Source organism: Ischnura elegans, chromosome 3 (genome assembly GCF_921293095.1).
Source record: "Ischnura elegans chromosome 3, ioIscEleg1.1, whole genome shotgun sequence".
Classification (NCBI taxonomy): domain Eukaryota; kingdom Metazoa; phylum Arthropoda; class Insecta; order Odonata; family Coenagrionidae; genus Ischnura; species Ischnura elegans.
In genome coordinates, this window is record NC_060248.1 from 86,829,357 (window position 1) to 86,855,164 (window position 25,808).

The 25,808-nt window shown below is 37.5% G+C and overlaps 2 protein-coding genes across 3 annotated transcripts in view; one reads left to right on the forward strand and one right to left on the reverse strand.

Annotated features, from left to right (window-relative positions):
* The window catches only part of LOC124156114, a 29,673-nt gene extending 23,405 nt beyond the window's left edge, over nt 1-6,268 (forward strand). The window contains exons 16-18 of the mRNA XM_046530446.1: nt 3,433-3,545; nt 3,626-3,781; nt 6,073-6,268. Coding sequence (XP_046386402.1) covers nt 3,433-3,545; nt 3,626-3,781; nt 6,073-6,268 — 465 coding nt within the window. The remainder of the gene's footprint in view (nt 1-3,432; nt 3,546-3,625; nt 3,782-6,072) is intronic.
* On the reverse strand, nt 6,211-18,076 carry LOC124156116 (ATP-dependent RNA helicase DDX24). 2 transcript variants are annotated; one of them, XM_046530448.1, is made up of 10 exons: nt 17,847-18,076; nt 17,405-17,761; nt 17,069-17,213; nt 15,609-16,159; nt 14,532-14,677; nt 12,203-12,827; nt 11,147-11,264; nt 8,105-8,282; nt 6,652-6,806; nt 6,211-6,563 (listed from the first exon to the last, which is right to left on the reverse strand). In XM_046530448.1, the coding sequence occupies exons 1-10, from the start codon at nt 18,021-18,023 to the stop codon at nt 6,451-6,453; spliced, it is 2,565 nt and encodes an 854-aa protein (XP_046386404.1). In that variant the 5' UTR covers nt 18,024-18,076; the 3' UTR covers nt 6,211-6,450. The 2 variants fall into 2 exon arrangements, with proteins under 2 accessions (XP_046386404.1, XP_046386403.1); XM_046530447.1 differs by having other exon boundaries at nt 17,844-18,076.
* Between the last annotated feature and the right edge of the window lie 7,732 nt (nt 18,077-25,808).

Below are 25,808 nucleotides of genomic sequence, written 5' to 3' on the forward strand. Positions count from 1 at the left end.
ATCCTCGTGCTTCCGAGTGTCAGATTCAGATTTTTTTCGTTTTGGCCTGATTCAGGTGTCTCCCGATTGGTCACAAAGTCTGCTTAAAGTTACGGCGCCGATAATTGGCCTCCTTGGATTCTCGCCCGGGAAATTCTGGATTCTTCACGAAGAAATGGATTGTTAGGAACATGGCTAGGAACTAGAGGTGGGTTAAACTGTTCATTTTTATGAACCGTTCACTTTGATCCTGTTCAGTAAAAAGAACAGTTCAAAATATCGGTTCATAGTGAACAGGTAGGGTCATTCGGTAGAAAATATTGTTTATCATGCGTTTAGAGTACATGAAAGCTTAGTGTGGTATCTTAAGGTTTGTGGAGAGTGTTATGGTAATTTCGAGCAAGAATCGCGTTTTAAACAATATTTTTGGAGATGCATCCACATTAAAAAATTTCATCGTAGGCGCCAAAAACTAAGTCCAAATATCAATTTGGTAAAGGGACCGAAAAAAATGTTCCACAATCATGAGTTCAATCGTTTCCTAAGTTCATGAATCACGTTTTAAACAATATTTTTGGAGATGCATCCACAGATCCACAAATGTTCAAAATACGAAATCAAAATGAACGCGATTTCCCAACTGAACGCCCCGAGGAAACTAATATTTGATCTAATATTTCGAACGGTTCGAAAGAACTGATATTTTAAATATCAGTTCAAATATTAGTTATTTCGAACGGTTCTAAAGAACTAATATTTTAAATATCAGTTCAAATATTAGTCATTTCGAACGGTTCAAAAGAACTAATATTTTAATTATCAGTTCAAATATTAGTTAGAACGAACCGTTCAGTGGCTATCGGAGGGGAATAGTAGAGAAAGAAGGGGAGGGGCTCGGTCGTCTACGACGCACTTCGGCGGCCTTGGATGGCCTCCGTCGTAACCGCCAACTGTTGTACCCACAACGCACTTGCTCGAGTAAGCTGCAGTTCAAAATGCCTCTTGATGATCATACCTACTGTACCGAGTACGCCGCAATTGTGCAGTGCCGACATGAACAGTGAACAGGGTGTTTTAGAGAACGGTTCATTTTCGAACCGGTTCATTTCAGTGAACAGTTCGTTTTGCCAGTTCGGTTCTTTTTGACCCATCTCTACTAGGAACCAATTTAAATTTTTTACATTGTTTCTTATGGGAAACACTGCATCGTTTAACGTTGTTTCGCTTAACGTCGACTTTTTCAGGAACGAATCAACAACGTTAAACGAGGACTCACTGTACTTCCTCATAGGGTGTAAGGAAAAGAGAATGAATTTCAACTACCGTCACTTGTAAAGGTGTGTTGAGAATAATTATTTTCATACATGCTAATATTATTTCTGTTCATGCAATTTTAAGGGTAGAGTGTACCAGTGATATGTTTTGCTTGCTATGTATTCTATTACAACGAAATATGACGCTCATGGATTAGGATTAACATAATATAATTAAATCATCCTATATCTGCTCTAATGCACACCCAAGATAAATTACCACCAGCCGCCACTGCCCCTCACCCAGGTGTTGAGGGAAGATAGGGCAGCAGCTAGATATAACAAAATTGCTTAGTTTTGATTACAGCTGTTGCCTATTGGTCCGGAATGGCGGTGAAAGAAGCACACATAACAAAACATAATCGGATTCAAAGAAACTTGAAAAATTATTTCCCATTCATCAATCCTGAAACATCTAGAATGAGATGCTTTCTCACCAGAAGAATCAGGCATTAGATTTGGCCAATATCGAAATGATTTTTTTTTGCATTGAAGCTCAGTGGAGAGCCGAATATCTGACGATCCGTCCACAAAAAAGGAGAACCCCCTCTCCTCCTATCCTTTCTGTTCCTTCCTTCCCTTCCCCCAACTGATAGCGCTTTGTGCTTTCAAATATCCATTCGTGTCTTTGGATGTATTTAAACGAATCGAATCTCGCAGTTGACGGCACGGCACCGTTAACGGCCGCCGTGGTCACCTCGGCGCCCATTTCAATCCGGCCCGGCGGTGCGCCGTCTACGGGGTGAAATACAGGCAGTGGTACATTGAGGCCGCTTTTTGACGAAACGACTTTTCGCCCGCTGCCGTTCACGTCACGACGCCGTGAAATTCAGGCCGCTTTCAGACGACACGACTCTCTGCCACGCTGTGGGCCGTGCAGTGAACGGCGTCCCGGTCCCAGCCAGCAGCCGTGTTTAAGTCAACGAAATTGTTACATTAGACCCACATTCAAGGTTTTCCTGCAACAAGTTATCCAATAACGCTGTCTGATGCGTCACGGTGAGTCACCGGAAATACTGCTCGGCATTGACGTGTACCGGGCGCGTGAGCTTGTATTTCCGCTCTTCCGCGGCCGCGTTAAATTTCTTTCCGCACACTTTTAATTCATAATATCTAATTCTTCAGGTGAGAAAGCGCCTCATTCTAAATATTCCAGGATTGATACATGGGAATCGAAGAGAGAGACTGTGATAAAATTAACAGCAAATTTTGGCGGAGAAATCACTACAGAGCGCGATATTACGCGGATGCGTTATGCGAAACGCTAAACGAGCCAATTGACCTTGGAATCGTAATGAGATAGAGCAAATGGACGTTGGCAGCATTAAACAATGAAGGCTTAGGCTTTAACAGATAGACTTATTAGATGTGATTTTTCGCTAATCCACCTAAAAACGCAAAATTTCGTTTTATTAACCGATTTCGTGTTATTTCACGTTATATCGCGATATCACGTCTCGCGAAATTCACGGACCTCTACTTATAACATCTGTTGGTTTAGTCAGATGAAACACATGAGTGGTTACTTTGGATACCACTAAGTCAACTTCAGTAACAATTGACAGGTGAATCACCACTTCAGGACTTGTGGCTTATGATCACTTATTTATTTTTTACACTTTGTGGAATCACATCTGAAGATGAATACCTACTTCTGTAAATTTAAGTTTTGTCTGTTAACTTATAAATATTTTACTTTCCTGAAATAGAAGATTTTTGGTTGCCAACTGCCACAAATGATGCATATCTAGGGTAAATTTGTACAAATATGTAGCCGTACAACACTTCAGGATAGTTCTAAATATTTTTGCTTATTTTAAGAAAGTAGATTTTATTCCATCTAGTATTATTTGAAGTCTGACTTTTTTGGTCCTTCTAAGTTGAAATTAATAAGGTTATACTGAACTTTGTGGCTGTTTGGGGTCCAGAGGCTGGATCTATGTATTTGCAACATGGAGATGAAAGGGCAAGGGATACATTTACATGATGATAGAAAGATGGGAGAATTCCACTGATGAAAGAGAGGGATCGCAAAATAAGCCATTATAAGTTAAATAGACCTTTGAAGTTCTTAAGGCCACATATTTAATAAGTAATGAACATTGTCATTTTTAACGCTTTGTTGTGACTATTTTTTCAGCAACTATTTAAAAAACACACTGCCATGAAGATGGAATCTTTCAATGACATGAGGCAACGCTTATTAAAGTTAACAGCTGAAGCAGCTAACGAATTCCAGCTAGAATATGGGAGGTAAGCGATCTTTTCCTCATGTAACATCTTCATTCAAGGGACAATCATACCAATTAACATGAACATATTTCTCTGTTAAGGAAAATCGAAATTGGTGATATTGAAGGGCTCATACAGAATTTGCAGCAGAGCTTGGAGAAGGAGAATTCTCTGATTAAAAGGCTTGACAAATGTTACAAATACTTGTACAACACATCAATAATGAGATCTCAAAATTCCAAGGAGATAAAGAAGAGGTTTGTATAAATTAATATCAACTCTTTCAAATAATACCATCCCATTTGGTATTTACTATGCATGTTATCTAGTCTATATACTCATTTTTAAGAAGGCTTTTGATGAAAAACATGTTGCTGAGTATCTATATAGTAATTATTAGTATCTGATACGAATGGCTTACTTCTGATGGCCATTGGTTCTTGAGGCTGGAACCTGAACCGACAGCAAATTGAACCCATAACAAAATCAACAGTGGGAAAAAATAATGTGCCCAAGTTTAGTGTTGATGCACATTTTTCACATGAATTTCTTGGGTTACGTATCAATATCGTCACCCTGATATCCGACTAAAAAAACTTCAGAACTATATATGATTTCAACCCGTTATTGTTCAACTACAGAAATCCTTCGATGATTAACAAATGAAAGCAGAATGCCATCCGTACATTATAAATGCCTAATAGCAGTGGTTTTATCTGCTTTCTGGGCAGGTGTGGGCAAGGATGATACCGGAAAGTTTTGGGAGCACACGGGAAAACTGAACTTAATGTGATGGCATTACATTATGAAATTAAACAACAATACACTTATGGAAATATAATCATGAATCACTTGTGAATATTTATATCATAGCAGATCTTAATTTTAGTTTTCGTCTCTGCCACTAAGATCTGAGGAAATAATGTCTTCATTCTCACTGTTCCGCACCCTACTGTCTTCGTTGCCGTCCATTTAATTTGAAATGCAACATTTCTTAAAGCTTTTTAAGACTAAATCCTATGGAATCATCTTCCATGATGCCTAAATCCATGGAAAAATCTGTGTCATCTGCTTTTTTTCCGGAGGAGTTTCTTCATGCACTGTGCTTGCCATCCACTCTTTGTACAGGTTCTTAATGTTCATTTTGATTTGTCTCTTAATGAAAATATCTAAAGGCTGCAACATAGATGTTATTATCACCTAGTAAGTATTACCCTCTTGCAGCCTTTGTTTCACAGGTTCTTTCAGATGCCCACAAAAACTTTCAAGAACCAGCATGTAGCTGAAGTAAGGCACCAGGACAGAATCCCCACATGCATTTAATCCAGTCTAAGACGATTTTATGGTCCATCCAACTGTTTTCATGCGCTCTTACTATAAAACCAACTGAAAAGTTTACTATTTTGGGAAGAGTTTTACATAGGGTGGGAGTTTTTTACTATCTGCCGTTATTGTCAACATCACCATACAACGCTAGTTTTCATAACAACCACTTTGTACATGAGCAGACTTCTAGCCAATTTCATTTACAGCTGTTTCTGACAGCATATCAAAGTACACTGGAGTTTGGTTAGAATTACCATTTGTACCAATAAGTAGCAATGCTTTTTCCTTGACTGACTTTATGTACCTCTGAAAGTTCTGCAGATTATCTCCGCAGATATATAGGCATCAGGTGAGCACTGGGAAATCGTCGTTCTTCTTCTATTGATAGCCTGTTTCTGGTAAAAAATCATTGGAACCATCCAATGCTCGCCCTAAAGTGTTCCTGTTTTCCGAGCCTTGCAGCGTGCGACTGCGCTCCGTGATCACAGATACACTTCCTGTAGCAGTTGCAACCCGAGTAAATTGTCTGAGAGGCGACTACGTGGCATGGTGCCTAACAGTGTAGTTTCCGACATTGAGCAGTGGTTTTGAAGCATTCGTGCAGACCGCTTTTCCATATCCATGATCACAAAGCCATGGATGTGTGGTTTTCGAAACCAGGCCTTACATTTGGCTTTAATAATACGAATACAACCATGTTATCACCGCTAAAAAGATCGTAAACTGGCGAAGAAAGCCCTAAATGAGTCCCGAAAACACTCCGAAATAACAGAATAACTGCATAAATAATAATATACTGTTTTTTTTACATAAATCAGGAACATTAAAGTGAAATTTTGGGTTATCCGTGTTTTCCGATTATTTGTGCCGTCTCTCCCCATCACTAGCCCGGATAATCGGGAGTGTGCTGTATATGAAAAGTTGATAATTCAGTTTTTTTCCCTAAAAATATCATGCATCCAGTTTAAGAACTTTCACTCATAGTATTGCAGTGTAATAAAATGTTATTCACCAAATTTTGTCAAATTCTGCTGACGTTCAAATAGCAATTTCAAACATCAAATAATCCATTTTAATGCATTTATAAGAAAAATTTAACAAAACCCTATTCGCAAAATTTGGTTTCCTATGCATCAGGAATTCTAGATTAACTTAAATTAATTCCTTGCTTAAACATCCAATCAGTTGGAATAATTAATATTCAAATTATACTTTTTTTCAGTCTTGAAGAGATAACAAAACTAATGGATGAAAATGTAAGTTCTCTCTCTAAACTTGATAAAAACAAAATTCATGACAAATACAATGAAATATTAAGTTCCAAGACCGCAAAACTGAAGGAAACTTTTTTTCAACTGGACCAGAAGAAAGAAATGGTAAAAAACTTGCACTACATAAAATCGTTTATGTTACATTAACATTTTCATTTAATTTGTTATGGTATGTGAATTTCATACATAAATAATTTTTCACTATCACAATCAAGGATTATAAAAAATAATCCAATAGTAAAACGGTAATTACATAATTACCCTTATCCTGTTATGAACACAATTGTGTATTTCATTTGTCAGTAAGGGGCATGTTAATTTTGTATTTTTCAGGCAGCATTCTCTTTTGTTATCTGCTTCTTTGTTTTTTTCTGTTTCCTTTTGTTTTTCCTTTGCTGCAGAGCTGCTTTCACCCTTTGCACAGACTCATTCTTTGCTGTTCCTTGACAAAAGGAAATGAAACTTTTATGAAATTTGGAGGGCCACATTTTTCACAACAAATATAATCATCAGCTAATTGTAAAACTTACCAAGTGTGAGCTCTTCTAAGCCTCCTTTCATTGTAGGATATCTGGGTGAAAATCCAGCAGGGAATAAAGTTTTTCTAAGCAATGCATCCAATTCTTTTTTTTTGAACACCAAATCCTTTTTCATACGGGGATTATCAATAATGTGTTTCGTAGATCTATTCAATTGATTAAGGATAAATTATTCTGGAAAAGAAGCTGAATACCAAAAGCCTTCATTGACCTAGAGAAGTGCGTACCCACTTCTTATAGGAAATACTTCACAGGAATAGCTGAACAAAATTTTAGCACATACAAAATTATCATATGAAATTATTGTCATAATTTATCTCTTTAATAATATTTCAAAAATAAACACTGCAATTTAAAAAAATTAATAAAAGTTTGCTCCAAAATGTATGCACAAGGGCCACCAAACTCGAAATGAAATTAATATATTCCACAGAAGAAAAATCATCCATTAGGTTAGATCATCTCCCCCTCGATTTCTTTGAAATAAATATGTTTACTCTCTTTTGATAATCAGAGCACTATTAATCTCCTTTTTAACAATGTATGTTAAAATTCTGTGTCAATAAAACATTTAGAGTTAAAGCCATTTATCCATACATAGAGTACCTCAAGTTTCACAAAAACTCACATATTTAGCGTCTCGTAAATTTTGTAGAAAAGCTCACTCAAAACAAATTTTATGAAAAAGATTGCTTACAATGGCCACTGAACGTGCAAAAACTTGATGAATTCACAAGTTATGAACTTTTTATAATGAAATTTAAATAAAAATGCCCTTGCATCCTGAATTAATGGATTGTAAAATGCAGTGTGACCAGAATAAAATGTAGATTTGGCTATAAGACAAAATAATATTCTTCACTATTCACACACAGTAGAAAACAATTTTTGCAATCCTATATTTTTCTTTTTCCCCACTTTTTCTAACATTATTTTCTGACCTCAAGAATAACGATTCCACTGGCTCTGTGGCAGACATTACAATTCCCTCATTTTCACACCAATTTCTCCCTTATAATGCCAAAAATTTAAAATGAAATAATATCGATACATAGCTAAATACATATCTACAGTCATAGAAACTTTTCTCCCATAAGGAGTTTCAAAATAGGGGGCCATCTTATAATGCAGTCAGTCACAGATTCATGCATCTATGGCAATCAGGTAATCCTTAACTGACTAAACACATTATGGTTTAAATGACATTCTACTTCTTGCAATGAAAAGCTCATTGAATTGCCAGCGGGTCAGGGATAGGAAAGTTGCCAACATTTTGACATCCTACTGCATCATCCTAGCCACTATCAGCCCTGAGGGTGATGGCCAAGCCAGTTAGCAAAATTTGATTCCCTGTCCCAGCAGTGGTACTGAGAGCTTTTACAACAATATTACAACTTATTGGGAGCAAATATTTATAAAAACCATTTTTGAAAGTCAAGGATACACATAGTCATCATCCACTAAAATATCTGCTTCCTCTGCTGTTTTGTGCAGCCAGCCTTCCTCAGCACCTGATCTGCGGGACTGATGCTCCAGAAAGTCAATTTCTTTTGCTACTTGAACTCTCTCTTTCACCCTGGCAACCAAATGCTCATCAAGAGGAAAGAGGGGGAGACCACTATCTTTAAAAATATAATCAACAGATTTAGGCGTTACTTGGTGGAACGATGAGATATTCATGGTTAAATAAAAAACACAGTACTGTTCCACAACCTTATAATTTTGCAGTCTACTAGTTTCAACGTTACAACGTCATTCGTTGACGTTGTAACGTTGAAACTAGTAGACTATCCTTTTCTTATCCTTTCCTATGACGTTGTAACGTTGAAACTAGTAGACTGCAAAATTATAAGGTTGTGGAACAGTACTGTGTTTTTTATTTAACCATGAACACTATCTTTAAGTAAAAGGCAAATAATTATCAGTTAGTCCAATGCATAAATAAGTAATGGAAAATGTTGAGAGGTGACATCATTTATGGGCTTCCACAGCAACTCTCATCCTAGTCACCACTTTAAATACTTTTTACAGAAATAACAGACCACAAATTTAAGTATAACTATCTAGAATTCTAAATGACAATGCTTCCATCACTGTATTACATAGTTCCTCCACTGCCTTTTCACTCATAATACCTAAAAAATTTTTTCACAGCAGGCTAGGGTTCCATTTCAGTGCTGAATTATTTTATACAGCTAAAATTTGGGTGATTACAGGATTCATATAAAAATGTAGATTAAAAAAAATATTCACTCACACCTAACAACAATACTGTAACCAAAAAGATTTTGGTTAGAATGTGGTCTATTGCTAGTACAAAGCCTTTCTACAAGACCATAAAGCAGTCTACAATCAAGCACCTTTGGATGCATGAAAAGCTCATTGAATAGCCAGCGGGTCAGGGATAGGAAAGTTGCCAACATTTTGACATCCTACTCCATCATCCTAGCCACTATCAGCCCCGAGGGTGATGGCCAAGCCAGTTAGCAAAATTTGATTCCCTGTCCCAGCAGTGGTACTGAGAGCTTTTACCAAAGCTCATTCTTTGGGAAAGCAACTACATAGGTAATGCTTTTCCTCTCACTAGATGCAATCGACAACCACTACCGATAAAAAGTTCAACAGCAATCTTTGACATAATAGCCTCATTCATTATTAGATGGTAAGAGGTGGTAAAACTGTTGATGCCAAATTCTATATGAAAGTTCTAAAGACACTTAAATGAAAGGCTGATCTTTAACCACCTTACATAGAGGGAAATAGGAAAATTCAACATGCCCTTTAGTCATACAGCACTCTTGAGACCAACAGCATCCTTGAGACCAACTTCAAGGCTGTATTCAACAATGCAAACCTCGACTCACCCACCCCTACAGCTGAGAAATTCCTCTCTCAAACTTTATTTTGTTACAATCCTTGAAAAACCGCACCAAAGATCATAATTTTCAGATGGGTAATAAAATAAAAGAGGCTTACAGCAAGACTAGTTCATTCCTGTGTAAGCTAATTATGATGGCTTTGCAGCCTTGAATCCCACTGCGATTGATGTATGTCATGTTGTTCTCAACCTATGCTCTACTGACTGGTTGAATGAATAGGACAAATTTCTGGAAAAAAACTAAACGGTTAGAGCGCAACTTTGTCCTCAAGAGGCAGCACTTAATTTATAAGAACTTTGGCCCTCACTGGATGAGCCTTGCATAGCCGAGATATATTGATGATGGCCTGAGTTGGGGCTACAATACCTGGAGTCAAACATGAGGACAAGTTGTCCCAGTAAAGGAAAGTGGAGCTGAAGATCCTTATGTTCATGCTTGTACCGATTGGAGTTTTATCTTTCCAGCTCTCAGTCCAGATGATGGCTCTCCCTCCCTCTCTATATTCTAATTTAACACGTTGCGTACGGATGGCGAAAATTCTCGTCATTTTTTTCCCAAACGTTCCGGATGGATGACTAAGATTCTCGTCATTTAGGCGCGTCAACCTAAACAATTTTAAAGCGTACAATACGTATTCGTTAGTACGTTTTCAGTTGTTGTACGTTATTCATAATGAATTGATACATCATAACGTTTGATTGGATAACGTTATATTCTAAACATTAGCTTTTTAACCATGTTTAAACCAAAGGCATTACGCCCTAATAGGCACATATTTCCAATCTCAACACCTCCACCCAGAATCTGCGTTCCTAGGAATGTAAATACCACGGTATGCAACGTGTTAAGACTCTTTTTTCATAGACAGCTAATTGATTTGATTAATTGCTTCAGACAAAGTAGAATAATCAGTGAATGGTGTGCTCTCCAGCTCTACATTCCTTTTGCTGGGTCACTTTCTCCTCCTGTTTGACTTCCATGTATTCTAGCCCCGTCACAAGCTGTCCTCAGTGACTCTTGGTGATGCAAGGCTCTTCCAGTGAGGGCCAGAATTCTTGTGAATTGAGTGCTGCCCCTCCCGAGTTTTTCCAGAAATTGTACCCATTCATTTAACCGGTAAGTAGAGCATAGGTGCACACATACTTTTGGAAACACTAGTGCTGATCTACTCAGGAAAAGTCAATTTTGAAACCTTTACAGCATTGCACTATTATGACCAGCAAATAATTTGTAATTAATGTGCAGACATTACTTTTTGGACAAACCCTGTATACTTATTTTAACAAAAAATGATTGAGAACATGGAAATAAAGACAGAAAATAAGTTATCAATGAATCTGAGGAAAAATACAGTTAAAATCTCTCTAAGAAAGACAATTATGTACATGCGATGCGATGGTGGTTGGCGTAACATGGTGAAACTCCTTCATGATGCACAAAGGTTAAGAAAACACTTAGCTGTTTCACAAAATAAAATATATTGCGACCGGTTTCGATACAGCCAGATGATGATACGCTGTATCGAAACCGGTCGCAATATATTTTATTTTGTGAAACAGCTAAGTGTTTTCTTAACCTTTGTGCAATTATGTACATGTTAAATTTACCTTTCCCAAGAGTTTTGCAGAGGCGATTATAAAATTGTACTTCTTTTGGTTCAACTAAGAGTACAGAGAGGCCCTCCCTTTTCCCTCGGGCAGTTCTTCCACTTCGATGCACATATGTCTGAATTAAAAAAAAAACAAGAAATGAAAAGTAAATTAACAGACACTTTCTCTACCAGTGCAGAAGACTATAAATACTAATTTTAGAAGTGATTAAACATTTATAGGAAAATGAATCACCATTATACTCCCTGCAAGCAATGCTGGGAAACATACATTTCAACAGTATTTTATATACAAGATGCAATTGTAAATTCATAATAATTCTTTAAATACAAAATACAGTACACCTTGGCACAATGAAATTGAAAATTTTCAATACTAAGTATAATTTAACATTCAGCTCATTTCAGTGTGGATAAAATAAAGTTCCTTCATAATTCCACATGAATTTGTTGATGACAAGCTTGATTTTCATATAACATGTCAGTAAAACATAAAGATAATTTTTCTTCACAACTGAAAATGGCACGATTTTATGGCAACGTAACATTGGCAGTATGAATAAATAAAAGCATCTGTCAATTTCACAAAAAAATAATAAAAAACTTTAATTTTGACTAGTTTTACTAGAATTAGCATCATCAGGTAAGTAAATCATGTGTGTACCAACTTCTGTTATTTTTAGATGAAGGGGAGGGGAGTGTAGGCATTGGGAGGGGATGGAACAGCCTGATACATCCACTATATCATCTACATATTGATACCTATACAGAATATTTACATATATACCAATACAGAATACCCTCATAAACACTCCTATCCAACTAAAAAAAAAATGAAATCCAGACGACACTGTATGACAGGATAATGGATGATTTTCCTATTGAAATTTGCTCAATCTGAGTTGCAAATAAGTAAGGGAGGAAGCTGAGATATAATTTTGTACACTGATAGAAGTCATTTTAAGAGATGGAAAAAAACATTGTCAAAAATATTTTCCCTCACGCTATTATTCAAATAACTCAACACTACCACTTATGAGAAAAACGAACTTACCTCAGAAGTATGAGGTACTTGGAAATGTATGACATGGTCCACCTGAGGAAGATCAAGGCCTCGAGCAGCAACATCAGTGGCCAAGAGTATTCCACCCTTGGAGAACTTCTCTAAACTGCGAAGCCTTTGCTTCTGTATCATCCCAGAATGAAGGGTTACAGGACAAAGCTTCAGAGCAGAAAGAATGCCATTGAGTCTCCGTACACCACCAACACTGTTGCAGAACACTATCGTTTTGGTCAATGGTCCAGAGTTGGACAGGGGGGAGTGAGCAAGGGTCTCGAGGACGGAGACAAGCCGGATATCACGGTCTAGGAGTGAGGACGTCATTAGACGTGTTTCAATAAGTCCGGTGGCTGTTGCACCCTCAGGGGTTACATCCACAATTTTTGGATCCTTCAAACCAATAAGCTGCCCGAGAGAGTGGAGTTTCTGCCCCGGTGTCTGTTTTCTTTTGAATTTCTTCCTCCTGGGAACATCATGCACCAAGGATAATGTGGCAGAGAACATGAAATTTTGCCGACGATGCCTGGCATTACCCTGATTTATGCGAACAAGTAAGTCCTTCAATTCCTGAAAGTGACCTGCTTCTAACATCCTGTCAGTTTCATCAACAGCCAAGAATCTGGAAATAAAAAAGGCACATATGAAGTTATTCTGTATTGTCCTCAATTTAACGTGCCTTTGAGCGAAACATAAGAGAAAGAATTGCACAGAGATGACAATATTCACCTAAGTGAAAGCCTTACAATTATGCGAAAAATCCACAGAGAAAAAATCATTCGCCTTGACCAAGGCGAATGATTTTTTCTCTGTGGATTTTTCGCACAATTGTGCATTGCAGGTGACTCCCGTAAAGTTATCACCATGGCTAGTCCCGGTATACTTAAATTCCTTACAATTATGAAATTTTGCAAGCATGAAGGAGGTCAAACTTGATTCAATTTCCAAATAAATTCCTGGATATTGCATGCATCATATGTTAATCCTATCTTTAATTCAACTGAGTTTGCAATTACAAGACTTGTGTAATTACATTCTATAGATGTGCACTGTTGATAATTACTGAAGCAAAAACTTTCAAATCATCAATGTTTTGAACAATTTATGATCTCCAATAGAGGAGAACCTATAAATCAAAACCACGTTCATGACTTCAGTGCCATGGGTACTATTGGTAACTTTATGCTCATTTTTTAACTTGGCAATGACTGCTAGTTTTCTCTTCAATTGGAGGTATTTCACATATTGCCATAGGAAATTATTTGCTTGTTATATATGACATAAAATTTTCTTGTTCATTGGCACTTTTGAAAATGCCATGATTGTCACAATAACTGTTCAATCAATTTATTTGAATGGCTGGATCTAATAACATAAGTTCTTTATTTCTCTACATATTTATTAATAATAGAACAATTTTATTTCTCACTGAGACACTATGAAACAATGATGTAATTCACCAATTTTTCCATTTTTGAATGGTTACCAACTTCTCTGTCTATTTGTGGTGAAAAATCAATGACCTAACCCTTTTGCAGATGAGTGAGGTCATTTCACTACTCATCGGCCTTATGCATTGACTTTGCATGGTTTGTTGTTGCTTAAAACTCACGTGAAGGATTGTTTCCCTCAATGAATGGTTCTTCCTGAATGAGCTAATGATCAGGAACTCTAATCACATCACCAACTCATGATAAGTGGTCGGAAACTTAAACGATTTTTATTTCAAAATTTTGGGATAAAGGCTGAAAGAGGACAATTTTTTTCCTCAAGGTTTCCATATTTCCAGGCCTATAAGATGCACTGTGATTTTTCAGGTAAGATTTTATGAAAAATACTTGAATCATATAGAAAAGTTCTCCGCCCAGTCTCCGCTGCACAGCAGACAGGAATTTTGTTAACTGCCGCATGGGTAGGCATAAAGTTACCATGTTGAGAAGTCTTTATACAATTTATTTTTACTTTGTTGAAAGTATTACAGTCACAGAAACAGTGGGAACCTTTTGCTTTGTACTGGCTCTAAATAGAGCTATTACTGTTGACCACAATAAATACAACCACATTCTCTGCAAAACAGCAGCCATAAGTATAGGACAAAGTTGTGATCTTAGAGTATTAGATGCTGGCTGATTTCATGCCACATTTATGAGTAAATAAATTGCACCTTATTGGCCAGGAGATATGGTATATTTCCCTTCCATCTTCCAAATTAATTATTTTAGGTCTGAATAAATGATTCCATTACTATAAGCCTATCTTCTCAATTTCAATTTTATTAAATTTACCCCACCAGACAAAAATATAAAAAAAGAGAACAGTTTTTTACCTTATTTGGTCAACTGTGGATAGATGAGCATTACCATCCTTTATGAGTTCCCACAATCTCCCAGGGGTAGCAACAACCACTTCAGGACACCGGCGAAGGATCCTTTCCTGTTTTTGCTGAGCCATTCCTCCAACTAAAACAGCCATCTGCCAAAGTATTTAAGAAGACAGCTCTTAGATAACGGATTTATGTCACTATTTCATTCCATCCATTAAATTTTACAGGAAATAACATATCATGAGTTCAAGACAGCTTTATGTTTGTTAAGCTAATAATGAATACTGTAGGAAATTGATATGGGGCACTTCATTCCGTTTCTGAACATTTATATGTGCTTTGATATACTCAAAAAAATTTGACTGAAAGTTATAGGATCACAACATTATAGCTGAAACTACAATATTTATTTATTGAAGAAGACTCCAGTATCAGCAGACATGGTTTAGTGAATGAAAAATAAATGACCACTGCTATTTTCTCACTTCCACCCACTGCAAAAAGCTTTTGCCCTAAACAGACCCACTCTTCTTTGACCTAGACTGAAAAATTTTAGCCTCTCAGCCACTTCACCTTAATCGATCTCTTTTGGTAATCAACCTTGTTAGAGGTCTCATTCATCAGGTTTCCAAAAATCTAAATGTACCTCTACCTTAGAGCAAGTATATACTCATAACTGAGACAAATACAAAAATTCTAGTATATATACTTGACGGACCATTTAGAACCCTAAACAGTGGGCTTAAAACTGTTTGCCAACTACTTCCAACACAGCTGTTGCTTTAATACTTATACATAATTATGCTCCCCCAAGTGCATCATCCGGCAGTGGCATAGCAAATTATTAATTTCAAATTATAAAAATTCAGGCATTAATTTTACTAGTAGTTTTGATTTATGACTAAAAAAATGACAACGGAGAGAGAACTTGACAATAATCACAATTTCTTTAGAAGCTACTCGGATTGAAATATTTTCAGAATATTGGACTGAAAATTACTTTCAGGTACTTATATCAAATGATAGTTTTGAAATCTAGAATATAGATCCAACACACACTAAAATTAAGCTTACACTGACCTTAATTCCTGTGTACTTAGCAGCTGCTAGTAGATGCTTATACACTTGAATGGCCAGTTCTCGAGTCGGAGCAAGTATTAAAGCCCAAAACCTATTCTCTGGTTTAATGACAGGCATTTTTTTAGTAGTCCCCGGCAACTCCACATTATACACAACTTTCACACAGCCCAATTTGTTTTTAGAGTTCTTCTTATTCTTTAGACTATTTTCCTCCTCCGCAATATCAAAGTCTTCAGAATCATCTTCACTATTTGATTCTTCAAGATTGCTTTCCATATCATTCTCATCATCAATTAGCGCTTGCTCAGCATCACAATCTACGTCTTCAATTTCTGAATCCTCGACTCCGCAATCCTCTAGCATTTCATCTTCACTTCCAGAGACGTCATCATCCATGACTACTTCATCCTCATCAGATGCCAACTCTTCATCATCATCTTCTTCACTCTCAATTCCAGTATCACCATTATCTACATCCTCTTCACTTTGACTCACATCTTCTTTCTCTGTAGTTTCTTTATTTTCACCTTCAGGGTCACCCACAGGGCTTTCTGGATAGAGTAAACAAAGAGGTAAAATCACCAACATACAATTAACTCACCACTAAATTACATAACAATCAGGTAAACATAAGTACATATCTAATACAGCAAGGAAGTAGATAAGTTTTTTTTCATGGTGAACTGAAAACAAGGCCATTCAACATTTTGATCCCTGCATTGAGTAATTTACTGATAAATCTACGAAGAATGGATATATGTATTAATAGAAAACGAAGAGTAAAATTTTTAAAGAAGGCCAGAGAAGCATTAAAATTTTCCCTTACTAGGGTCCTCAAAAGGGCTGCTACAGTGAAGGAGATGCACTCAAGACCATTCGCAGAATGCCAGGACACAGAGGAGGGGGACACAACCAAGCCTGAATCATAACCTACTACCTAATACCCAAGATATTTTTTGTCTTCTTCCATTCAACCAAAAATCAAATGCTACAGAGGGGGAAGATGCCATAGTAGCTCAAATGGGTAGAGCATCCAATCAGAGTTCTGGGGATCGAGGTCAAAAATCTCACTCATGGCATAAAATTTTTCTCCTGCTGAATAATTACACCATTTGAGCAGTAGAGGGTGATGTGGTATACCAATAATGACACATTAATTACTCAGAAATTGCAGCCCTCCCAACATACTTGGCCTGAGAGTCATATTACTAATTTGGCAAGGTTTTCCCCTTTTTTTGGGGAAACTTGCTCACATATGGAGTCAAAGTTGATATTTTAGTCTCCCCTACCATGCGACTCTATCATCAGGATGTGAGATTGCATTGGACAATATTCGTTCACATCCATCAAAAAGCCTTCAAGAAGGCTCCAAACTAGCCACCACGTAGCCCCAAATGTCCAGTTAAAATAAATTGGAAAGGATGATTGAAAAAGTAGCCTTACAGAGAATTGGAAGTTACCTTCAGTATTTGGTTTAAAATACTTCTTGGCAGTCATTATTCCAGCAAGTATTGGGATTCCGAAAGCCAGAGTCTTTCCGCTGCCAGTCTCCGCAGCACCCATAACATCTTTTCGTCCCTTAATAGCAGGAGGCAATGAAAGTTTCTGCAAAATAAATTAACAACCAGCATGAGTGAAAACCAATTGTTATATCAAAATCTAAGTACTTCAGTGTTCGCAGACTTAAATTCAGCTTGATATCTAGAATAATGTTAATAAATATCCTCCTTTTACGAAAGGACATTAAAAGACCTATAGTAAAATAGATATCAACAGACATTATGATAATGACTCACTTGTATTTGGGTAGGCTCCTTAAAGCCTAACTCATACAAGGCCTTTAGTATTGGATCAGGAACAAATAAACCATTCCATGCAGACATAATTCTATGCAAGTTCATTTCACCATCTCCTAGTTCTTCTTTATCAGAGGAAAGCTCTTGCGCTGCAGGATCAGGGTTATCAAGCTTATTGTAACCTCGCTTTTTAGGACGATTTTTGGTCTTTTTGGCTTTCTTGGGTGTTACATGCTTCAGACTGTCAACTGAGTCACAACTTGTTACGACGAATTCTGACCTTTCTTTCTTCTTTGGAGGAGGATCGGTAGTTACACCTTCAACTTTCCTTTTCGCGTTTTTCTCTTTCTTCTTAGCCTGAAAAGAGCGAAATATGAGCGTTTTAAACACATAATAACTTTTAAAACATGATGTTTCGATTCTGGTAAACGAAAACCACCTTCTCTGTCGTGATTATCCTTCCTTGGACACCACCGGATTTGGTAAGTTCGTAGTCGCATAATTCTTCTATGCCGACTAAACCTTCGAGCGCCCCAGCAGAAAACGCTGTGGCATCTATTGAAACAGGCTTCCACGGTAATTTGTTCTTTTTCTTTATGGTTGACTCAGATTTCTTCATTATTCACTACTACAACTTCGAACTCGTCAACAAACACACGTGTGCGAAAATATAAACACGCTAAAATTATTTTCGTGCGTCTTTTGTTTGCCGCAGCTGACAATGAGATTTAAAGCTATGGCGGGAATTGTCATGCAACCTTACCAATCTTAATATGTCGTATCATTGCGGGAATTGCCATGTCATCTATTACGATTTTTAAGGCTCAGATTAAAATGCCAGTATTTACCATTTATGGTCTTCATGATCAGTTAAAATCAATTAATTAAATTTGATTGTTTGGATAGTCACAATGGTGGATTGCCAAAAAGACGCAACTGCTTTGTGCATTTATCAGATAGCGCACAGTTTGGTTAAGTTCATTAGAGAGGGTGAATCAGATAGATAATGTGGTGATCTTTCGAGCATTCGTTATTAAGTGTGCGACCGAATGTTTCTACCTTATTCAAATATATTTCACCATACATACCTATTTATCACGTTCCATTATCCAATCGTCCAATATTTTCAGGAAACCGATTTTTTTAGCGTAAGCTAGTTGTGGAAACTAGGGTGGAATAACAGTCGATATATCAGGTTGAACTGGAGTGCAGAGGTCCATTTAAATATGAATTGTTTTGAGTTTGGATGTTAGTCTCTGTATTGAATCCCAAACTCGAAAGATTACATTAATTTACAGTAAGATAATATGTTTATTACAAGAGAACCTAAAATAGATCGTACATTATTTTCCATTGAACTAATCTTAAACTTTTATAAATAGAAAATTACAACCATTCCTAAAAAAATCCCCTTAATGCTACCCGCATTTCTTTCTTTAAATTCCACAGCTGCATCGTTTAAAAACCTGGAATTGTTCCTTCGCGGGTTAATATCATCCGGGGTTTTATCCGGGTTTTAATGCATTTTTCAAATTACTCACTGTATTTACTAAAGTTGAGAATTTTGCATTGCTATCCCTTAATATTTATAAAATTTTGATTATTTGATTTATTTAATGATTTGAGAGTAATGGGGTGGCTCGGGTGCCAACAAATCCTACGGAAGCGATTTCATTATGATATACTATTACCTTTCCACGAGAATGTGTTTCAAATAATAAATGTATGTGGAAAATGTGAACCCCTTAAGGAGATATGCAGGAATTAGTCAACGTTGAGAACATTGACCTAGGGTTAGTTCCATTTTCTCACTACTTGCAGCCAAGCGCTGATAGTGCTTATTCAAAAGGCGAAGGGTAATTGGATCAACTACACAGAATTGGATGAAAAAGAAATCGATGCCTTTTGATTTGGTAATAGGGTGGTTTCCTATTATTTTTTTATTGCCTTAATCGAAAGATTATTACTCCTGGAGTAAGTATTTCACGCTTTTAGATTTTTAAATGACAATATCTATTTTTCGCGATTAAATGAAAAGTGAAAATTTTCAAGCGCGCGAAAACGCGACGCTTAAGTATGAATGCCGGGAAATATCTCCGTACGTCGTATTTCTGGTTCCCCCTCCCGCCCGGTGAGGTGACCTTGAGGCGAGGCTTAGCGCTGATACGTCGCAGGCTGCTAGCGGGTAGCTGAGTACCTAGCTGGATGGTAGCGCTTGGCTTAAAAAAGGTTTATTGATACCTTATCAAACGAAGAAAACTTTCCGACCTTAGCCAGTTTTAATAGGTGATTATTAAGACATGTTTCCCTGAGCTCTGTGCCTCATGCATGCATTGGTAATCTCAGACGATGTAAAACTCCTATCTTCTTGTATAGAAACTAGGTCCCTGTGACGTCACGCGGAGTGGCATCGCATGGGCGCCAATCTGGCCTTTTTCAAATGAGGATAAAATTTGACCCTTGCCATTCGTCAAAACCGGTATTTCAAAAACCAAATAATTTGTGTATTATGAATACACTAATGATGGATAACGAATCGCAATCAATGCCTTTCGTTTTCTTTGATGAAGGAAACTACCCTATTGTTTATATCTTCTTCAATATATAATCCAAAGGAAATATGTTTAGAAATAGGGTAGTCTGAAAAAGAGTTGCATCTTCTGATCATGAATGTCATGGTTGCAGCTTTGATAGAATGTATTTTATACAGTTTATATCACGGTCTTAGAAAAAGAGAGTTTTTATCAATACTATGATGAAGACAATCGTCGAGGGAAAAATGGATGGCAACAACGGAAAAGGAAGACATCAAACAGAATATAAGGAACAGATAAAGAAGGATGTGAAAGAGAAGAAACATGTATGTGTGAAAAGATTAGTTGATTGGAGAATTGAAAGGAGAGTTGCGTCAAATCAATCTTGGGATTGCTACCCAGTGGTGGTAATTAATACTACAGCACAGACATATAGATGTATAAAAGAGGATGTCTGTTTGTCTGTCCACCGTGCGTTTCCATACGGCTGCACGGATTTCGACTAAAATTGGTACAAAGGTGCATCCCATGCAATAAAACACTGTAGTGCTACTTTCGGTAGCGTCCAACGCATCTTTTGCGTCGTTTTCTCATTACAATTTGTTACGTCACGTCATTCAACTTCTGCGGTTGAAAATCCTGCCGGGTAGGCACACCTCTTGACAAGCTCAAAGAGGAAACATACAAATCCTGCTATGTGACCATGAATAGGGTGGTTTCCTATTATTTTTTTATTGCCTAAATCGAAACGTGTGCGTATGTCAAGCCTCCTGGGGTACGTATTACACGCTTTTAGTTTATTAAAAGACGATATCTATTTTTCGCGATTAAATGAAAAGTGAAAATTTTCAAGCGCGCGAAAACGCGACTGGTAAGTATGAATGCCAGGAAAACTCCGCGTGACGTCGTTCTGGTTCCCGCTGCCGCAAAGTGAGGTGACCTTGGGGCGAGGCTCTGAGCGCTGATACGACGCAGGATACTAGCAGGTAGCAGAGTACCATTCTAGCTGGTAGCGCTTGGCTTAAATTAGGATTATTAATACTTACCTTATCAAGCGAAGAAAACATTCCGACCTTAGGCAGTTTTAATAAGTGATTATAAACACATGTTTCCCTGAGCTCTGTGCCTCATGCATGCATTGGTAACTTCAGGCGATGTAAAACTCCTATCTACTCGTATAGAAACTAGGTCCCTGTGACATCACGTGGAGTGGCATCGCATGGGCGCCAATCTGGCCTTTTTCAAATGAGCATAAAATTGACCCTTGCCATTCGTCTAAATCGGTATTTCTAAAACCAAATAATTAGTATATTATGAATACACTAATGGTGGGTAACGAATCGCAATGAAAGGCTTTCGTTTTCTTTGATGAAGGAAACTACCCTATTTCAAGTTCCAAGTTTCCCACTTCTCTGAGTACTATCCTTACCGAGCAACGCTGTGGTGGCCTGCTAGCGTAGGTACATATGAATCGAAATCCCAATATCGAATCGAAATCGAAAAAGTAGATGAATGGATGGTTGAAAAAACTTATCTTTCAACTAATAGCAACTAAACTATAATAGCTCTTCAATCTATGAATTCAAGTCACTGGAGAAACTCCGCCACGAGGAATGAGCAAAGGAACACATATGCATACCGTTTTTTTATAAGATAAGGCTCACACTCCTAATTTGATGGTTTCCCTTTGTCGATGCGATTCGTATGCTCATGTGTACACACGCATCAATTTCACCATGAGTAATAAACCCATTACGTCACAGGAAGGCCATAATCTTTCCGTTCCGATATCCGAAACTGCCGCTAATTAATGACCAGGCAATTTGCCCCCAGCAGATTTACATTCTTTCGTCCCGCCCCCTCGTAGACCGACAACCCACCACCCTCACCTTCCCATCCCTCTTCATTTTCTCATCCGCTTAATCTACGGACACTCTATAAAGGTTCCGCCGGAGACTAGTAAGAATATCGGGAAGAGAATAACGTTAGCTAAGGAGGCATTTATTGATAGGAAAGAAAAAAAAAATAAGAAGAAAGCTATGTAAGCAGTGATGAAAAAATCGATTGAGATTAAAATCGAAGATCGAGTTTTAATAGTAAAACATCGATGAAACCGAGATCGAGCTGTTATCTTCGAGTTTCGATCAAAATTTGATTTTTCAACTTTGATTTTGACCATTTCGTTTGATCTCAGCAGCATCATTTGCGCCTGGATCCTAAAAAAATTTTAATCGATGAAATTTAAATATATTTTTTGTGTTCCTTTGCTCATGGTATTTTTTTGATGAAGCTCCCAAATGTTCTCACCATTACTAGAAAATCTCGTCAGCTCCAATAAAATAATTCTCTATTTTCTCACACTAAAGAGGAGATGAAATTATTTTTCCTTCGCAAATACCATCTCATTTGTTTTTCTAACTATGCCCACTATGCCATCTCGAAGCACATTGATACACTACACTCTTGGGACACTAGTGTTTTTAGATGTCGCTCTGGAGCCACCGCTTAGTGATGGGAAAATAGATTTCGATTAATATGTAAATCGAATTTTAATAGTCAAAGATAGAGGAAATAGAGATCGAGGTATTATCTTCGAGTTTCGATCCAAGCTCGATTTTTTAACTTCGAACTTGACTATTTCGTTTGATCACAGCAGCGTCACTACCAGCCAATGGTATCTTCACCTGTGCCCTGTAAACGAAGTTCCTCTTCGGCCGGTAAAATTGGAAAGGCACGCCCTCCATTATATCAAGAAAGCTTGTCAATCAGTTGATCTCCCTTATAAATTTGAGTGAAACCGAATGGTTCCAAGCGGTGACCTCAAAACTTGAATGTGCGTGAATTTGTAAATTTTTACTACTTATAATTCAAAAATGTCCTCCAAGTAAATTTCTTCCCTACTCAAATGAGTGTTTTGAATGCATTTCGAATTAATAATTATAAACGTGTTTTTGTATGAACTGTATTTTAAAAGAACCGTCGATTTTTTTTTCGATTAATCGATCTATTGGTTCAAATTTCTATTTCTGTCGAAAAGTCGAGCTTTTCATTTCGATTAAAAATCAATATTATTATATTTACATATTAATTCGAAAAATATATTTCGACCAACAGTTTTCCACCACTATACTGAGTGCTGACGAAAGGCTAGTTAACTGTTTGAACTGGAGTGCAGCGCTTTACGGGGAAAACGTGGATACTCAGGAAAGAGGAGGAGAAAAGATGGGAGGCTCTCGAGATGTCGTTGGGGAGGAAAATGAAGAGGGTGAAGTGGACGGAGAGGAAGAGGAACGACGAAGTGATTGTCATGGTGGGCGAGGAGAGGAAACTTCGAGAGGAGTTAGGGAGGAGGTAAAGGATTTGGATGAAGCGATTACGAGGATAGCATGGAGTAGTGGCGAAGAGGGAGCGTTTAAAGCCGTGTAAGAGGGAAGTATGTTAGAAACGGTCGATGGCTTGCTCGAAGCGTATACTCTGTTAGCAATCGTGGACCCATTCCAAGAGCCAAATTAATCAAGTTGATCTCTATTTAAATACATGGGAAATCAAGCGACTTCGAAAAAATTTCCTCAGCTCATACAAATTGCATGAGATTGCGACTTGGGAGATGAATTACCTGTATCCCGTTTGATAGTTTTTGTACCTCGAAATTCACAATGCTCAGAATCGAATTTATTGAATTTTGCTATTCAAATATACCGGAGGGTGCACCGATGTAGCATGTTTAAGGGCGCTTCAACCCTGTCTTCAAATGCTCACGTGCGCAGTGTATGATAGCCAACCAATATTCTACTTTTGCGAGTTCAATGCACGATGAAATAATTAGCTGTATCAAGTAAAATGTCAACAAATGCACGCCTTTTTTCATTTCAGAGTGAAATCACCAATCTCATGCTCTCAGCAGAGTTCAAATTCAGTAAGAACTCGAAGGAGCCAGAGAGAGCTCGTAGAGGTGGCTTCTCAATTTCAACAAATCTGAACTTTCTAAATAACATTAGGCAGTTGGAAATTACAAACTCCTGGTGTCAACATCACGAAAACGTCCAGCTTCAAAGAACTGAGAAACCGTCTTGAACAGGCCCCAACGGCAGGGGTCACAAAGATCATTGTTTCTCTGAGGTATACCCTGAACGCCTTCGAGGCATGCAACACTATGTAACGAAACGGAAAATTCAACCAATTCGGCAAATCAAAGCATACAATACGCATCGATTTGAATCTTGAGCAGAAGATATTGCGTCATCTTGCGATTAACAATCTTTAGTTACTCAGGAATTAAAAGGGGATGTAGGCGATCGCCTCTGCTACGTCTCCTATTCTAGCTCAGCGTTACCATCGCTGGTGAGATTTGATTTTGTGGCCGTAAGATGAATTGCATGTGCATTTTACTTGTTCTGAGTGCATGTCATGAGAAACACCAACGCTGGAACACACCCCTCTCACGCGTATTCTATTCCCTTCGAACAAAAGACTTGCAAAAACTTACGAACGCTAATGGAAGATCAGTAAAATAGATAATACCTGATGCAGTAAATGAGCGGAAAATTCGTTAAATGTACATTTTTATAAATAAAGCGAAAAAAACGTCAATTAGCTCTGCAGAAAGAATTTTCCTTGGTTAACTTGTTGTTACAATTATCGGTATCGGACTTTATTTTCTTTGAAAAAGGCTGCGAAGGCATTTTTGTTATATTTCACTAGCTAGTTACGAACCTTGTATTTATTACCCTGTAAAATTTGTGTTTTTACCAACGCGATGTTTTGGATGAGCAAGTCACCGGTTATTCGCAAAACTGAATTGAGTCGGGGCGGAGTAAGATATTTTTTGGTCGACACGGGCTCCACATATTTCGACATAATTAACGATTGGTCATTTTAGAAAATATAAAAAAGTGCAGTTTGTCGGTCAGTCTAGTACATGTTTTGAGCTAGTGGGCTGGATTTTCTGCCGCATGAAATGTCAGGCAACATTGGATCATGGGACTTATAAGGCCATTTACAGATTTCCTAAAAGAAATGTACGCACCTACACAACATTAGTAAGTAATAATAAGTGTTCTGAAACAAAATTAATTCGCAAGATGTAATTAAAAAAGATTGCATTTCCTTCCTTAAGATATCACCACGATTTTACCAGTATTTTTACAATCACTTAGAAGTGTTTAAAATAGGAAATTTTGAGTGAAGTAATCTAATTGGCACTTGCATAATCATTTCAAATAATCATCAAATATCAAAGTGGCTACTCACTACACTTAAAAATGTATAATATGTAGTATTCTCCAGTTCTGCGTTCTCATGCAAGCTTCATATCGAAAAACGTTTACGAAAAGAGGAAAATAAATTGTTTGGAATTTTCTCGGGTCTCACGCAGAGGGAGTAACTCTGTCGAGCTTTCGATCACCTACTCGGTAGTCATCAAACGAAAGTCCAGATAATGATTACTGAGTCGGTAATCAATTCATCAACGAAATTGGAGATACTCAACCGATGGAAAACTCGAGAAAAGTTCACGCAATCGATTTGCCGGCAAAGCACGTGGACAATATTTTTTTTGTTTACGATGAATTCAAGAGGCTGAATTTCGAATTATTATGCGGTGAAGTAAGCTATCACCAATGTTATTCGATTCCATTATGCGCATTATTTAAGTCATTTTGATCCCTTTCAACCTCACTGAAAATTTTTAATGATATGTGTTATCTTAAGAAAGCACAAGGTACAATATTAGGCAGTGCTTCTTAACCATGTGACATACCGGCGTCGGCGCGCGGAGGCGGCCGGGTCGTACGCCCGTAAAGGTGGGACGAAATCACGAGGTGCAAAACCCCTTGATTGTGTGGGTGAGCTCGAAGTCCGGCGAGTGTCCG